This window comes from Pantherophis guttatus, chromosome 3 (assembly GCF_059756535.1).
Source record: "Pantherophis guttatus breed Tessera chromosome 3, ASM5975653v1, whole genome shotgun sequence".
NCBI lineage: Eukaryota > Metazoa > Chordata > Lepidosauria > Squamata > Colubridae > Pantherophis > Pantherophis guttatus.
In genome coordinates this window covers 112100609-112119080 of record NC_142065.1, presented here as the reverse complement: position 1 = coordinate 112119080, position 18472 = coordinate 112100609, and the positions used below count along the sequence as shown (strand labels likewise).

The following is an 18472-nucleotide window of genomic DNA, read 5'->3' as shown; positions in this document are numbered from 1 at the left end:
AAACATCGAATTACAGAGGTTGTGGTAGACAAATTGCCTTTGGATTCTTTAGATACACCAGCTGGATTATCTACAAATATGAGAGAAGTGGCATCTGACTCCAACGTGATGATTCATCAAGTCAAAGACAAGTATGGAAACCAATTAGCTGATATACATTTGGCAAAGAAGAAATATGAGATACAAAAACAAAATCAACAAGACCAACTTATAAAGCAGAATGAAAACCGATCAGTTGATATACAACTTGTAGAAAGGAAACCAGGATGGAAATTAAACCCACAAAAAGAAAAGAAAAAAAGAAATAGGTCTCACAAAAATAGAAATTTCTAAATCAAGCAACAGTGAAGCCAGTGATTTAAAAAAAAAAATGAATGAATATGCGAAAAGATAGTGGAGGCGAAGTATTGGTTAATATTATCCTGAGGACAGTGACAGACCTCTGCAATGCCGTAATTTTGGGATGTGAAAAGAGCCTTAAATTGTTGGATTTGAATTATCTACTTTGGATTTCTTTCTTGTATTGATAAATATATTATAACTATCCTGAGCTACAAGGCAAGAGAGTTACGCTGGGGCATGCAGAAGATCTGGTTGTTACCCACTAGGATGATGGGAATTAATAATCCTGATGAAAGCCACAGTTACAACTATATGGAATATAATCATAATGTCACTCGGGTGGTTGCTTTTACTTTTATATATATATGAGGATATTTACTACTGATGGGGGCAGATGATGATTGAAGATTTTGAACAAACTGTTGCATCAGGAAGCTATGTTACCCTATTATGGATGATGGACTTAACAATCCAGTGGAAAGACATTAAAGAAGATATTATATGGATTATAAATTTAAAGTCATTGTCTTTTTTTTTATATAACGGAATATATACATATATATATATATATAATATATTAGCAGAGTGGGCAGTGGATTAAAGATATTAAAAATTGTTGTGCATGGCAATTTTGTAGGAAACTGGGTGGAAATAGGTTAGTTTACTGATTGATTAGTTTAAGAAAAGGGATGTTTAAGTGATATATTTAGGGGAGTGGAGGAATGGATAGAGTTGAATAAATGTTAAATTAGGATTTATGGGGAAGGCTGCTTTGAAATGTTATATTAATATACACAAAAGACTATATGTTAAAGTAGGATTTATTATATAGTTTCAAAGTGGAAGGTTGTTTTGAAATGTTGTAATAATATACAGATATAAGTTTGGGGGAGGAGAAAAAGGGCAGACTATTGCTAAATTGGGAGTTATAATAATATTATGCTAAATTAGAAGTTATCATACAATGTTATAGCAGAATATATATATTTTTTTTGAAATGTATGGTAAATGGGGGAATTAACAATATTAATAATATTATTAGCAAGTAAGGGTCAGTATTTAGAGGAGGGAGTAAGGGGATGGTAAAATATTATATAATCTGTTATGAATTAGGTTTTTGTTGTGAAGAAGTCACGGGGGGATGGGTGGTGAGGGGGGTTAGGGAGGGGGGGGAGAAAAATGGGGGAAAAATTTGTATTTGAAAACTTTTTCAATTAAAAAAAAAAAAAGAGTGTGTGCATGAGGGAACTCATCGGGGAACCCAAGTTCTTATTGAGTTTGTTAAACGAAAATATATTTGTAGAGGCATGTAAATGATAGCCATACAAGTGGGGAGATGCTATTTACAGTGTATACGAATGCATGAATACATTGTGTAAAAAAAAAGAGATTATGTGCAAACATGTAGAGATTTGACCAATGAATCCAAGTAGATTACATTGAAATGCCGGCAGTGTGAACATTGAAATATGCGCTAGTAATAGTGGATTATTTTACTGGCTGGCTTGAAGCGTTTCCTTGTGCAAAGGTAAATGCTCAGATTTAATGCTTCAGATGTTAAATGCTCAGATTTAATGCTTCAGATGTTAAAATCATATTGGAGCAAATAATACCCAAATATTGGTTGATATTAATGAAAGCTGATGGGGTACACATTTCACTGTCCAAATGATAAGGGTAATGGAGCAACTGGGGATTGATTGGCAATAAACATATTGGCAATAAAAACATTCAGTGAAAAGGTGAATGTTGGAGCTCCAGGTTCTTTGGACAAAATGTTTGCCTTTATCTCTTTTCCATCTAACGAAAAGATGTTTTAGTATATGATATGATATTTGGTTTATCCTATACTGACAGTATGGGACTCTGAGTATAAAGCTTAAAGATGTCTTACTTAGAAAAATATACAGGGACTGTCCCTGTGTTTTTCTCGTTTAAGGTCTAAAGGACTATGGACACAAACTCCACCTCTTGATTTCCAAGTGCATGATTACAAAAGCAGTGACTGGGTCCTGATAAAGTCTATAAAGGAAAGAAAGGACCGGTGGCTTCGCCTTACGGATGGACAGTTGCTACAGCACCTACAAATCCTCTTAAATTGACTTTTCAACGACAAACCAAAGACAATTGATGACCAATGGATGGAAGAAGAAATCTGCATTTGGTTGGGAGTGATAATAATCTTTATTGTGTTTTTGATTGTATTAAGACAAGATATAATTGAATGGTGTAAATCAATAGTGTAAATTAATGCTGTGATATCCAGTGGATGTAAGTTCCCTATGATCGGCTGGAAGACTTGAAGTCTAATGGTAAGCTTTTTTGCTTTTACACATCTAAAACATACTTTAAACAGGGGGCCTAGTCCACTAGGGAGGATAAGGGTAAGGATAAGGATAATTTTATTTCTATACTGCCCCTCTCCCGAAGGACTCGGTGCGGTGTACAGCCAGGTAAAAACACAATACAAATATCACAATTTAAATTTAAAAATTATTAAAAGTATCACATTTAAGGCCAATTAACTAAAAAACCCAAACAATTTAAGAACTCTGAATTTAAAACTCAATTATGAAGCTAGCCCTGCCTGTCGGAAGAGCAGGTTCTTAAGAGCACAGCGGAAAACTCGGAGGTCAGAGATCTTGCGTATGTCTGGGGGCAGTTCATTCCCAAGGGCAGGGGCTCCCACAGAGAAGGCTCTCCCCCTGGGTGTCGCCAGCCGACATAATTTGGCTGATGGCACTCTGAGGAGTCCCTCTCTGTGGGAGCGGACTGGTCGGTGGGAGGCTATCAGTGGCAGAAGGCGGTCTCGTAGGTACCCAGGTCCTGAGCCATGGAGCGCTTTAAAGGTGGTAACCAACATCTTGAATCGCACCCGGAAGACCACTGGGAGCCAGTGCAGCTCGCACAGGAGAGATGTTACATGGGCGCAACGAGTTGCACCCATAATTACCCGCACGGCCGCATTCTGGACCAGTTGGAGCCTCCGAGTGCTCTTCAAGGGGAGGAAGATGGGTTTTGCAGTGATGATAGTAATTACTTTGTGGGATCTTATACTACAGGTGCAGATAGGAATGGAGACTTAGGCTGTGTTGCCTAGTTATCCCATAACATGGCAGCAGCTATGTTTCCATACCGAATTTGAGCACCAATATTCCCTGATACAGTCACCACTAATCCTGATAGAAACTACAGATGAAGCTGGGATTTGTATTAGATCATCTCTTGATGATGGTGTACCGTTGGGGAAATACCCCAGGTGCAACCATACATATGAAATAGTTTCCCAGTACAAAGATCTCTCAACAAAATGGAGTTCTTATACAATCAATGCACTGAGTGATATGGTAATTATACCCCTTCTTATAGAAGTTTAGGATTACGAAAGAGGGGTTACATTTCCCATATCTAGAATTGAAGCTCCCTCCAAACTGATGTTTTTATGTGGTAATATTGCATTGACCCAATTATCTTTTATATGGGGTGATGCCCTGTTGGCTATCTTAAGGCACCGATAAGATATACGAAGAAGGATGGCAATTTATTTCTGGATTTAATGACGGTAGCCCTAAACAGTTCATCCTTTTATATAAGAGAAGAGACTACTGTCTCTGATATATTGAAAACATGTTTTGTGGGAATGCCCGTTCCTGGAGAGTCGTGATCATAGTAACCGTGTTCCTAATAAGGTTGCTACAAAAGTAGCTACACATGATGGTACGCTGGAAACAATTGATGAGTCACATGTGCATGGACATGAACAATGTGGAAGCACCTAGTCCTGAGAAGGAACTACATCTAATTATTTATGCCCTGTAAGAACCTATTAAATGACATATAACACCTATAGTATCATATGACTATATGGGGATGGAGCATATAGAGGAATAAAATCTCTATTACAAACTCATATGGCTATGTTATTAAGAATGAGACATGAATATGATGAATTCCAAGTATATGTTGATATATCCGATAAATTACAATTCCTCGAGTCTAAACTGCAAAAAGTGCATAATATCACTACATACTACATATGTAACACATATAACTGAAAACACTGCTTTTAAAGGAATTTGGGATTTGCTAACGGGAAGTTTGTATAATGTTGCCAGACATTTGCAATTTACAGGAATAATAAAACTGATAAAAAGGAAAAGGGGGGATTGAGAGAAATATGAATTATTCTTCTAAAAAGCATAACCTGAGTAACGCCATTTTAAACGCCATGTTTTACCTGATATAACCTGATTATATAACTTGGTAGTGAGGACATGAGAAAGGAAACTGTGTTGTTCCTGTGATGCTTATTGTGCAGGATATATGATGCATATTTTTGAGGAAATGGATGTTCTGGTAAAATTCCGAAATGGGCCTGTTTGGGGCCTGCCCATTCCAGAAGGGGAGGTCCACAAATGACGATACCATTTAGCATGGAAACATCTGTGTAAACATCTGTGTAGGATATTTTCGAAGGGTATTGTTGGAGGGGAATTTCCAGGGCGGAACATGGGCCCAATATATTATATAAGACCTGAAACCAATTCCCTGGTGGGCCGTTTGTATCCGTTTGTATCGGGCTTCTGTATCCTGAAAACTGTATTTAAACCGTGTAATCGAAGTGGTCAGACATCCTCCCTTTCATGGGAGGATCCTTTTGCAAAAGATTGAAATATATATAGCTTTATATATATATATATATATAAAATATAAATTATTTATATATATATAAATCTGCTGTTTTTTCTTGTTCATGTTCTCTGTGTCACTTATTATATATAAATGCTATCATCGTTTGAGTAAACTAATGTGGAATACTGGGTGGACTTTCCTGAGTGTCTTTGAGTTAACATCGTTTGAGTAAACTATTGTGGAATATTGGGTGGACTTCCCTGAGTGTCTTTGGAAGGAGTAGTTCAACTGCTACTGGATTGATGACCCTAGTGATAGGGAAAGGTCCAATGAAATTTGGCCCTAGTTTCTTTGATGGCTGTAAAGATTTCAGGAATTTTGTAGATAAGTATACCCTATCTCCAACATGGAAAGGTTTGGGTTCCATCCTTTTCTTGTCAGCTTGAATTTTAAAAGCCTCTCTAGCTTCCTTTAAGGCTAATCTAACCACTGGCCATGTGTTTTGCAAGTTATCCATCCACTCCTTAAGTGAGAGGATGGTGGGTTCTTGTGTGGGTAGTTCAGATATAGGGCTGAAAACCTGGCCTGTTGCTACCCTAAAAGGGGTAAAACCAGTACTCGAGTGTACAGAGTTATTAAATGCATCTTCAGCAAAAGGTCAAAATTCGGTCCAGTTATCCCGTTGAAAATTAATAAAACATCTTAAATATTGTTCTAGCACTGAGTTCACTCTTTCAGAATTCCCGTTAGTACACGCATGATGAGAAGAGCTCAACCCCTGGGCAGTACCAAGTAGGTCCAAAAATGCCCTCCAAAATTTGGAGGTGAATTGAATCCCTCTGTTGGAGATGATCCTTTGTGGAGCTCCATGAAGCCGATAAATGTGTATTAGGAATAATTTGGCTAAACTTTTAGCAGTTGGGATCTTTTGGCAAGGTATAAAATGGGCCTGTTTTGAAAACAGGTCTGTCACGACCCAAATAACAGTATTTCCAGCACTGTTTGGCAGTTCTACAATAAAATCCATAGCAATCTCTCTCCATGGCGCAGAAGGCTCTGTACTTTCTGTAAGACTCCTGGGGTTTTCCCCTGATGTCTTTTTGCTGCTGCAAGATGGGGCAGCTAGCTACATAGCTTTCTATGTCCTTTTTTAGTGATGGTTACCAAAATTGTCTTTTAATTAGGTGTAAGTTTTCACAAAACCAAAATGTCCAGCTAATTTGGAGTCGTGGCACCTTTCCATTAAGCATAGTCTTTGGTTGGCTGGAACAAACAACTTCCCTCCCACCCAGGCCAAGTCCTCTTTCATCAGACAACTGGATTTGTGGTTCAAAAACCATTCATTGGTGGCCAATGCTAGTTTAAAAGTTTGGGTGATATCATTGTCCGTCAATGTTTCTTGTTTTGCCTGGGATCTGGTGATCACTTTAGCGGCCAGTTGATTGTTTTGTACTATGGGTTTGATTACATCTGACTTCGCACTATTGTACTGCGGTTTTCTGGATAGTGCATCCGCCAGAAAGTTTTTTCTCCCAGGGAGGTATTTGAGAGTAAAATCAAACCATTTAAAGTACTGAGCCCATCCTACTTGTTTCGGGAAGAGTTTCCTTGGGGTCTTTAGGGCTTCTACATTTTTATGATCAGTCCAGACTTCGAAAGGGGTCTTACTTCCCTCTAGGAAGTGCCTCCAGGTTAAAAGTGCCCAACGAACTGCGTAAGCCTCTTTCTCCCAAATGGCCCACCTTTGCTCAGTCTCATTCAACTTTTTGGATGTGTAAGCACATGGTAGTAGCTGGTCTTGCTCATTTTTCTGAAGCAGGACTGCTCCTATTGCCACATCGCTGGCATCTGCTTGTATGACAAATGGTTTCTCCATGTCCGGGTGTTTTAGAATTGGTTCTGCTGAGAACAGCTGTTTAAGTTTTTCAAATGCCGCTTGGCATTCCATAGTCCAGTTCAAAGATTGCTTCGGTTTAGGATTGCCCTCCCCCTTCATTTTTAAGAGCTTGGTAATGGGGAGGGCAATCTGAGCGAAAGCGGAGATAAACTGGTGGTAAAAGTTGGCAAATCTCAGGAAGCTTTGCAACTGTTTACGCGTGCACAGTGGTTTACAATCAAGTACAGCCTGCACTTTCTGAGGGTCCATTTCTACGCCCTGGTGTGAAATGTGATACCCTAAATAGTCAATTTTCTCTTGGTGGAATTCACATTTAGAAAGTTTAGCATAAAGTTTGGCAGAGTGGAGTTTGTTTAAGACAGCCCTGACTGGTTTTACATGTTCTGCTTTGGTTTCGGTATATATTAAAATGTCGTCCAAGTAGACCAGGACTCCCTTGTACAAATGCTGATGTAGCACTTCATTTATTAATTGCATAAACACTGTGGGGGGCCAGTGTAACCCAAAGGGGAACACTTTGAATTGGTAGCACCCAAGGGGGGTATTAAAAGCTGTTTTCCACTCATCCCCCTCCTTAATTCTGATACGGTAGTAAGCCTCCGTTAAGTCCAGCTTTGAAAACATTTTCTCTCTAGCGAGGTGTGCTAGCATATCTTTCATAAGGGGGAGGGGGTACATGTTCTCCACACTGATTGTATTTAAGTTCCTAAAATCAACACAGAGACGTTTTGAGCCATCTTTTTTTTTTCTCTAAATAACACTGGAGCTGCAATTTTTGGTCGGGCTGGCTTGATGAAACCCCTTGCTAGGTTTTACTCAATAAAAGCTTTCAGTTCTTCAAGCTCCCTCAGAGACATGCTGTACATCTTGGGTTTGGGGCGTTTAATGCTGCGTAAGATTTCTATCACACAGTCAGTGGCGCGGTGGAGGGGGGAGCTCGTCTGAGGCTTTTTCACTAAAAACTTCAGCCAAATCCTTGTATTCTATGGGCATGCCCAGTTGGCGTGGCATGACCAGGCATGGCTGTTTCTCAGTGCTCTGCCCCCTCAGTTTCTTTATGTGGATTCTCAGCAAAAATCACATGCATCTGAAATTTTACGATGCCTTGCTTCCAATTAATTTTGGGGTTCCATTTTTTCAGCCATGCAAGGCCCAAGACTAACGGCCATTCCATGCCAGGTGCCACTATAAATGTAAGTATTTCCTCATGGCTCCCGATGTCTATATGTAGAAGTTCGGTGGCAAAAGAGGCTGGCTTCCTCCCCCCCCTGCTATTGACCCATCTAGTTGGTAGAAAGCGATGGGGTTTTTCAGCTTTCTTACGTTAATCACCAACTTCCCTACTAAGGTTGGGCTGATCAAACAGCGGGTGAACCTGAGTCCATTAAAGCCCAGATATTTATCTCCCTGTCCCAGTTTGGGATAAATAGTCTTATGGAGAGGGTAAGCTTTAAAAAAAGCCCCTTTTTAAATGTGGAAATTTTAAATTTTTAAATTTTAAATTCGTCTTTTTATAGGGGTATGGGTAAGGCATTTTAAACTGGGGAGCCATTTTAGATTTAATTCTGTTTTAAACGTATTTTAATTGTTTATATTGTATGTTTTTAACTTTGGCTGTTCACCGCCCCGAGTCCTTCGGGAGAGGGGGCGGTATAAAAATCTAATAAATAAATAAAAATAAATAAAATAAGCGGTTTAATTGGTTTGCTCACCAGTGGTTCATCTTCTGGATCACTTCCGAATGGGTGTGATTCCTCCTGCTGAGATGCCGGGGTTTCCTCCCCAAAGGGGGGGGGATGGAAATCCTATGATCTCCCTGCTCCTCAGGGCAGTCTCCTTCCTGCGCTGGCCAGATTTCGCCAGTCCCCCCCAGTGGATGTTTCCGGGCGGGTGTTTGTGGACAACATTCTGCAGCTCGGTGCCCCTCTTTTCCACACTTGAAAGAGGCTGAGGATTTCAGAGAAAATGCGGTTTGTGGTTTGAGGGACTCTTGCTTCCATTAGGGTGGGGATTTCTTCCATACTCAGCACGTTCGGTATTGGTTTCTGGCCATATCTATCTCTGCTTCTTCAGCAGTCATGTACGTGATTCGGTGCCACACAGGCATTGTATAGATCATCACGCAGTCCATCCTTGAAACAGCTCACCAAAATATCCTCTGGCCAGTTCACATGACACGCAAGGTCCGGAATTCTTCAGTATACTCTGCTACTGGCCGTTGCCCCTGCTTCACCCCCTTAATGTGGTCGCATGCTTTGCGATTTGCTAGGGGGTCCTCAAACCATCATCGCAGGGCCACCATGAAACGGTCAAAATCCCACAGTTCTGGTGCATCGGAGTTATGCAGGGTAACCATCCATCTGGCAGTGGCACCCTCCAAGGCTAGGGTTACAACTCTCACTTGGGATCCTTGGGTTTGGAAATCACACCCATACTCTTTCATGTAGGTGAGCACGTGTGCCACAAAGAATCCTAATTGTTGTGGATCCCCATCAAACTTCACCACAAGTGAAGGAATTTCTCTTTCCAGTTGCGGGACTCGGGGATGGTTGGAATGGGCGCCAGTGTGCATGCTACCTGGAGGGGAGGGTTTGCTAGATCTTTTGCCACTGCTGCTGTGCCATCTGCTCGATTGGCAGGCTCCAGAGGGGGGGTCTGGCCTCATCCGCAGTTGCTGCCCTTTCCATGCTCCTTGGCTGTCGTCCTGGCTCTCCTTGGATATTGACATTTTCCAAAGTTTCCATCACCAATTGGGTTATATGCCTCTTCAGACGATCCTCCCTCAGTGGTGCTTCGGTTAGTTCCCCGAAGCCTAACCTAAAGCGAGGGCTTCTAGTTCCAGTTTCCACCCCGGTTTTCGGTTATTGCAGCTGAGGGTGACTCCTCTGGTTCTCTCATCCCAGCTTTCTTCCCGATGCTGATTGACCAGCTGGGCTTTTCAGGATTCTCCAGGGTTACCTCATCATCTCCGATGGGGTGTACCAAACAGGCATCTGGCTGGGTGGTGGTTGATGTCTCCCCCCAGCATTCGGCTTCTCCCAGTTCCCTGCTTCGTTCGGACATGATTTGCAAGGTCCCCTCAGTAGAGCGAAGATTGCTTCTCTGGGTTGACCGTTTTGCAGACGTTGCTTTCTGTAAGGATTGCCTCTCCTTCCAACTTAAGAAAGTAAAAAACTCTTGAAACGTAGTATTTCAAAAGGAACCTTTTATCAAGCAGAAGTGACAGCAATGGATTCAAAGCAACATCTGAATACCCTTAGGCAAGACAAGTAGGATTAAAGCAATAGAGACCCTTCCCTTTAGCCAGAATGCAAATTTTAGCCAATACACAAGTGTGAAGATGTTTTCTTTTCCAGTTGCCCTGAGAATCGGATAAGCATGTATTCCCATCGTTATCCTCCATTATCCTTTAAAGTGAAACAGCCCACATGGCCGTCATAAATATTCCCCAAAGTTAAGGGGATCTCAGGGTGCTTTGGCGCCAGGATATAGGTTGTAAAATATCTGCTGACACAGGCAATACTAATAAATTGAATCCAAGGCCCCTCCTTCTCCCAACTGAATAGCAGTATCACTTATATAATGACACAAATGCTCGAAGCTTGGAGAACAAACAGGGTGAACTAGAAGCAATAGTACATGAGGGTAGGTATGACATAGTTGCCATTACAGAAACCTGGTGGGACGAAACCCATGACTGGCATATACTGATAGTTACAAATTGTTCAAAGGAAACAAATCAACAAAAAGAAGAGGTAGAGTGAGAGTCTACTACATATCTACTACATATCTACAAAATGCATATGATCAAAGATAAAACTCCTCCAGAATGTATATGGGTCAATATAAAAGGGAAAAAAAGTGACATTGTGATAGATGTATATTACAGGTGGCACAACCAATCAGAAGAAATAGATGAATGCTTTGCCAACCAGTTAACAAATGTATGTAAGAGGCATACCACAGTAGTAGTGGGAGACTTTAACTATCCAGTTATCAACTGGGAGACCAACTCTGCAGTGAGATCGAACAGATTCCCAACCAACCTACTCAACAATTTTATCATTAAAAAGATAGAGGAGGGAACTAGAAGTAAAGCTATACTGGACCTAATTCTTACTAATAGAATAAAAATTATAGAGGGAGTAGAAGTTGCCAGAACTTTGGATGAAGGTGACCATGTCATACTGGAATTCAATATAATGCAAAAACAAGCAATAGAAAATAATCCAACCAGTCTTAAACTTTAAAAGAGCTGATTTTAACAAGCTCAGAGAGAGCGTAGGAATGATTCCATGGATGAAAATCCTAAAAGAGAAAACAAGAAGAACTTCGAAAAATGTGATCATAAAAGCCCAGTCCAGAACAATACCACTGAAAAAGAAAAATAAGAAATTCAAGAAGAAACCAGCGTGGCTGCACAAAGATCTTTTTGACAAACTGAAAGACAAAAAGGACAAGCAAAAAAAATTGAAAGAGAGACATTAACTAAGGCAGAATATCAGCAGATACCCAGAACATGAAAAGATGAAGTCAGGAAAGCAAAGGCTCAGAATGAACAAAGACTTGCAACAAAAGTCAAAGATAAAAAAAGTTTCTTTCAACATATTAATAACAAGAAAAAAGTCAAGGAAAACAGTTGACTAAGGAGAGAAGATGGCAAGGAAGTAACTGGCAGTTGGGAGAAAGCAGGGCTGCTTAACTCATTTTTTGCATCAGTCTTCATGCAAAAAGAAATTATAGCCCAACGTACCAAAAAAACTATTGTAAAAGACAAACTAGAAATAAAAATTAAAATAAGCAAGAAAATGGTAAGAGAATACCTATCTGACCTTGACGAATATAAATCACCTGGATTTGACAGATTACATCCCTGAGTTCTGAAGGAGCTGGCAGATATTATCTCAGAACCATTGTGCCATATCTTTTAAAAATCCTGGAGCACTGGGAAGTACCTGAGGATTGGAAAAGAGGTGATGTGGTTCCCATCTTCAAGCAAGGGACTGGGGGAGAAACAGACCCAGGAAACTACTAACATCAATACCTAGGAAGATCCTGGAAAAAATAATAAAAAAACAGATCTGCAAACAACTAGAAGCAAATAAAGTTATAACTAGTAGCCAGCACAGGTTAGTTAAAAACAGATGGTGCCAAACCAATCTTATTTCATTCTTTGATAAAGTCACTAAATTAGTAGACCAGCAAAATGCTGTGAATTTATTATACTTAGATTTCAATAAGGCATTTAACAAAGTACACCACAATCTACTTGGTAAGCTAGAAAAATGTGGAATACACAACATCACCACCAGATGGATTTTTACCTGGCTGACAAACTGTACTCAATGAGTAGTCCTTAATGGTACTACATCCAAATGGAGAGAAGTAAGCAGTGGGGTACCACAAGGTTCTGTCTTAGGCCCAGTATTCTTCAATATCTTCATAAATGACTTAGATGAGTGAATAGAAGGGGAACTCATCAAATTTGCAGACAACACTAAGCCTGCAGGAATAGCCAACACCCCAGAAGACAAGCTCAGGATCCAAAAAGATCTTGACAAACTTGAACAATGAGCCCTATCCAACAAAATGAATTTTAATGTGGAGAAAAGCAAAGTTTTACATTTAGGCAGGAAAAATCAAAGATATAAATACAGATTAGGTGAGACCTGGCTCAAAAACAGTAACTGTGAGAGGGACCTTGGAGTCCTAGTGGATGATCACTTGAATATGAGCCAACAGTGTATAGCAGTAGCCAAAAAAGCAAATATAATCCTGGGTTGTATCAACAGAGGCATAGAATCAAGATCATGCGAAATATTGGTGCTGTCAGCTCTGAAGTTGGCTGGAATGCTTTACTAGACACAACAGAGTGTTAACCCGATGTGACCTGTGACACTTGGGGATGGGGTTATTTCCTATTTTAATTATACTGAAACTACGGGAAAGATTTAGAGTTGGTTTTCCTTTAGAGCTGTGCTGATATGATATACTCAATAAAGAAGATCTTTTAGGTGGATTCTAGTCTCAGAGTTCTGATTTGCTTGGCTTCATGAGTCGGAGTCTTGACATTAAGAAGGAAAGTTTGCTCAGGATAGTATATATATGAGGGAAAATATACAGAACACATTTTGTTTAGGGCTAGGGAATAGGAAGATGGTAGGGATCCATATAGGTGTGTATGTTAAGGGCAGTGTTGGTGAACCTTTTTTTCCTTCGGTGCCAAAAGTGCACACATGTACATGACATAATGCAATGCTCACCCCCTCAGGCCTCGCCCTTTGCTCATGTGCGTGTGACTCCCCCCGCGCATGCATGTGCGACCCGTTTTTGTGCTAGCAGTCCTCCCTAAAGCCTCCTGGAACCAAAAACGGGGTGTGGTGGGGTGCCGCACCCCCCCACACATGCATGCACAACCCCCCCACCCCACACTTGCGTGCATGACCCCTCTGTGCATGCGCACGCGTCTCCTGGCAGAGATCAAAAATCAGCTGGCCGGCGGGAGGCACACGGGCATGCATGGTGGAACTGACCTGGGTGTCGGCTTGCGTGCCTGCAGAGATGGCTCCGTGTGCCACCTGCGGCATTAGTGCCATAGGTTCGCCATCACGGTCTAGGGGATGTTGAGATTTTTTTTTTCACTCACATACTAATTAAATATGGGAATCAATTTCAAATTGGGGATAATTATGCTAAAATTGTGGTATTGTGTTTTTGTGTATGTCTGAGCATGGTTTATATTTATTAGGTAGTTACAGGTAGTCCTCGATATATGACTGGTCACTTAGCAACTATTCAAAGTTAAGACAGACCCCCCCCCTCCCAAAAAGCTACTTTCAACCTGTTTCAAGGTTATGGTCACTGCAGCATTCCTATGATCATTTGCCCATACTACTAACCACAGGGACATTTTAGCACCCTCCTGCCTATCAGCCCTCCATCCCATCCTTCTGTGTCCCCCAAACCCTCCTCCACAACAGTCACCCATCATGCACATACCATTTGAAGATCTCTAGAGATTTGGAACTCCGGAGGGCAGGCTACTCCATCTCTCAGCATCCCAGGGTTGCATGGTTGCATCCTGGAAGCAAATGCAATTTTTAGAGTGGCCATAATTCTTGTGTTGCACAAAATGGCAGCTACTTCCAGGATGTAAGCACATGTCCCAGGGATGGAGTGGTGCACTCCACTTCTCGAATGTGGTCTCCATAGTGCTCCAGAAAGATCCAGAGCTTTTTGTAGTGCTGCGGAGATCAGATTAGGAAAGCAGGATGGTCTGCTTCATCCCTGGGCCCCTTTGCCTGTGGCTGCTCAGAAAATGGAGGCTGCTTCTAGAGTTGGAAGGGACCTTAGAGGTCTTTTAGTCCAACCCACTCCTAAAGTAGGAGATCCTATACCATTTCAGATAAATCTTTTATCCAATCTCTTCTTAAAAAACTCCAGTGTTGGAACACTCACAACTTCTGGAAGCAAGTCCCACCAATTAATTGTTCTGTCAGGAAATTTCTCCGTTGTTCTACCAATCTCTTTGATTAGTTTCCATCCATTGCTTCTTGTCATAAATTCAGGTGCTTTGGAGAATAGGTTGATCCCCTCTTCTTTGTAGCAGCCCTTTTGATATTGAAACACTGCTATCACTTCAGTCCTTCCTTATCACGTCACTTCAGTCCTTTTAATTGAACTAAATATAATTCTTGCAACTGTTCTTCATATGTTTTAGCCTATCTTTGTTGCTCTTCAGTCTCCTAATCATCTTTGTTGCTCTTCTCTGCACTCTTTCTAGAGTCTCAACATTTTTTATATATAATGGCAACCAAAATTCAATGCAATATTCCAAATGTGGTTTTATCAAGGAATTATAAAGAAGTACTAACACTTCATGTGATCTTGATTCTATCCCTCTCTTAATGCAGTCTAGTACTGTGTGATTGTCCACTAGATGCCAAAATCCCTCTCGTAGTTACTAGTGTTGAGCCAGGTATCACCTATTCTATACTTGCAGCAGAAGCTTCCCCAACATGAAGTCCAGAACTCCAGAGATTTTCAAAAGGTAAGTGCACAATAGGTGATGAGCAGGGGTGGGTTCTACTTACCTTTACTACCGGTTTGCAGTGGGGCCGTGCATGTGCACTCACTTCGCTCGCACGCTCTTCTGCGCATGCACAGAAGTGTTTTAGTGACATCGGGGTCGGTGGGCGGAGCCTTCCACTGGTTTTACTACCGGTTCTATAGAACCGGTGCGAACCGGGGGCAACCCACTACTGGTGATGGGGGATGGGTAAGAAGGGGATGGGCTCAGCAGGATGGGAAGCAGTCCCAAGTCCTCAAGGGGTGAGAAGCAGAGCATGGGTTGTGTTTGGGTGAGTGAGGCCTTGGGAGGTCCAGAGCAGAGGGGCTGGATGTCCTGGACCCCTATCCCTGAAGCATCTCATGCTCTGCTTAATGAATGCATCAGAGAGGACACGGGTGGGGGTCATTAAGCAAGGAGATCATGTGGTTGCCTTGCATAACAATTGTCATAACTTACTACCATAATGAACAAGCTCCATTATGGTTCTGAGTCGAGGACTACCTGTAAATGAAATAAATTATTCAGAAGTAATATATTCTCCTTTATTGATAATATTACCTGTATAATATTATATGGGACATTATATAGTATAAGTAATAATATTAAGGTAATTTTTGTCCTGGCCTAGTATTTAAAATGTTCTACTGTTTCTTGATGCGGCCCCAACTCTTTTGTAACATGGTTCCTAGCATAAACTTCAAAAGCTTATGTCCTCAGCTCAACCAAGGTTTTGTTATCTCTGCTCTAAATCTGCTAAGCCCGAATTGTCAAATACAAGACTAGATTTTAATTCCAACAGAGGAGGTAAACAAGCCAATTGCCTTTTCAATGTTTAAACTGATCTCTGTCCATCACTTCACCTTTTGGTCCAAACAGGATCCCATAGCATGGTTTGTGGCAATATGGCTGTCCATCATGCTGGTAGGAAAAAAATGGAAGATACATTAGTGTAAGTCATGAGATCAGCCCCCTTTCTGCTATAAACTTTCAATGCATTGTTAACTTTTGAACAAAATCAATAGTTTTTGTTCCCATCAATATTTTCAATCACTTTATACCTCAAAGCACATTAAGTATAAATCACCTAGTTTATATAAAGACCTACTCTAGAGGACGTACCCAAAATAAAACTTAGCCCCTAGTATATCTCATACTAAAATATTGACACTTTTTGTTTCAAGGCAATTGCAACATAAGATCACTCTCAGTTCTAGCATTCATAGGAATAAAACTGCAAGCCTTTGACTTAATTAAAAGTTACGTCCATTAATGGCAAGTAGTACATATTGTGCCTGAATGCAAAAGCATCTTTTGGATCCCAAATCTCACTGATTGACAATGCAGAACAATGGTCTAACACCTCTCTGCACCTAGGGACATTTAGTCTTCATTGCTTATACTTTTGGCATACAGTTAGTTGCCCTGCAGCAGCAGCCAAAATCTCTGTATATATAGATCTGTGGTAGCTTTGTGTGTGTGTGTGAGAGAGAGAGAGGGAGAGGGAGAGAGAGAGAGAGAGAGGGAGAGAGGGAGGGAGGGAGAGGGAGAGAGAGTGTATAAGAGAGAATAAGAAAGAATAAGAGAGAAATGGTATATATGTAAACATGTATAATCTGGAAAAAGAACAGCTCCAAACATTTTGGGCATTGGACACTGACATAAGCCACTTCTTACCAAGCTAATTTCTAGTGGCAATGCAGCTCTTTGTTCTAAGAACTTCTATGTCCATAATGCAACACATTAGAACTATAAAAAAGTGAAGTCTCCTTTGAATTAATTGATTCTCATCCAAGTAGATCCCTTGGTTTGCCACTATTGTCTTCTCAGATTTTTTTTAACTTGTAAATTGAACATACAACCCTAGAATTTCATGGTAATCTCCATTCCAAGAAGTAACCATTGTGATTGCTGTAAGTTTTTATGATCAGCCCAGATCAACCAGGTACAACACCTGGTTTCTACTCAGAACAGCAGCATACGTTACAGTTTACAAACAAAAACAAACACCTCCAAAATTTCAGTAAGAAAATGTAAAAATCAGACAACATACCATGTTTTTCGGAGTATAAGATGCACCTTAGTTTTGGGGGAGGAAAATAGGGGGGTGGGATTCTGCCTACCAGGTATTCATCTGGCTAGTCCCAGCACATTAGTTCGCTCACTGGTTTTGAGGTTGGGGCTAGTTGGGGCATCAGCTTCAGCACATTAGTTCGCTCATTGATTTTGAGGTTGGGGCTGGTTGGGGCTGTGCTTCTAAAGCACAGCTGATTGTCAGAGGGGGCAGCAATTAGAAAAGCAAGCAAAGCACGGAAGATCGCTTCGCTCGCATTGGGGCTGAAAAACAGCTTCAAAAGCACAGTTGATCCTCAGAGGGAGTTCCAGTGACTAAAGCAGGCAAAGCGCGGAAGGAGTAAGAGAAGGCAGCAGCTGTTCCGGGTAGCCATTTTGGGCCCCACATGGGGTTACATTTGGAGTATAAGACACACCCAAATTTTCAGCCTCTTTACGAGGGAAAATGTGTCTTATACTCCAAAAAATACGGTATATACTTTATACTGTTGTAGATACACCTGTTGATAAAGAATCAGATGTAGATTATATCAGAACATTTGGGAATTACTGTCTAAAAGACATCTAGAAGGACCAAAGGATACAGTAAGGAAGAAACATTTGATTATGAAGTAAAATGTACGGAATAATTAATTATAAAGAATCAATATATGGTTTATTTTGTGATATCAAATATTAATGTGAAATGATGCCAAAATCTGCTTCTCTTCCAGATCTTGTTTCATGTCATCTAGGAGCAAAATATGCAAAAGGTTCAGTTCCAAAAACACCAGAAGATAAAACCTGAATCCAACTTAATAGTTCCCTACCTCAGCATGGCCTCCAGGAATAAGAGTCTTCCCACAACGCTCACAACGTAGACAGGGACGGTGCCAATCCTTGCCCAATGAAGTCACCTTCTCAGCTATAATACAGAAGAAAATGTATGTAGTTCAACTTTTTTTATAGGTATAAACCAATATACTCAATTTGGAGTCAAGGGAGTTGTATGTTGTTAAAAATAAGAATCATAATACTTCATCCTTGTCCTCAATGTTGATTCCAAAACCTTCAAAGAATATTACATTCTGAATTGAATATACAGTGGCCAAAATTGTGGAAACCTTTTGGGAAAAGTGTATTTTAGAGATTGATGGCTAATACCACTTTTTTTTTGGCATAGTACCATAAAATTATATATCAATGGAAAGATAATTTAATCAAGAATGTAATGCAACAAAGTTTGTTCAATTATCTGTATTCTATGAAATGTTATAGCCAAATAACCAGAAAAAGGAAGCACAACTTGCTTACAGTAGTTTTAAACTGTATTTAAAACTCAACAATATGAGATAGAGAGCATCACCACCAGATGGATTTGTAACTGGCTGACACACCATACTCAACAAGTAGTCCTTAATGATACTACATCTACATGGAGAGAAGTAAGCAGTACGGTACCACAAGGTTTCGTCTTAGGC

At 40.6% G+C, this 18472-nt stretch overlaps 1 protein-coding gene across 9 annotated transcripts in view; it reads right to left on the bottom strand.

The window, feature by feature from the left end:
- CRIP2 (cysteine rich protein 2) overlaps positions 1-18472 on the bottom strand; it is a 189877-nt gene that overhangs the window by 19250 nt on the left and 152155 nt on the right. For 4 of the 9 annotated variants that reach the window (XM_060690187.2, XM_034409902.3, XM_060690191.2 and 1 more), the window contains 2 exons: positions 17822-17916; positions 15803-15860 (listed from right to left, as the gene is read on the bottom strand). In XM_060690187.2, the coding sequence (XP_060546170.1) occupies positions 15803-15860; positions 17822-17916 (153 nt within the window). Of the gene's footprint in view, positions 1-11826; positions 11927-13404; positions 13485-13870; positions 13953-15763; positions 15861-17821; positions 17917-18472 lie in introns of all 9 variants that reach the window. The other 5 variants (XR_015733521.1, XR_009622211.2, XM_060690188.2 and 2 more) reach the window with 5 other exon arrangements.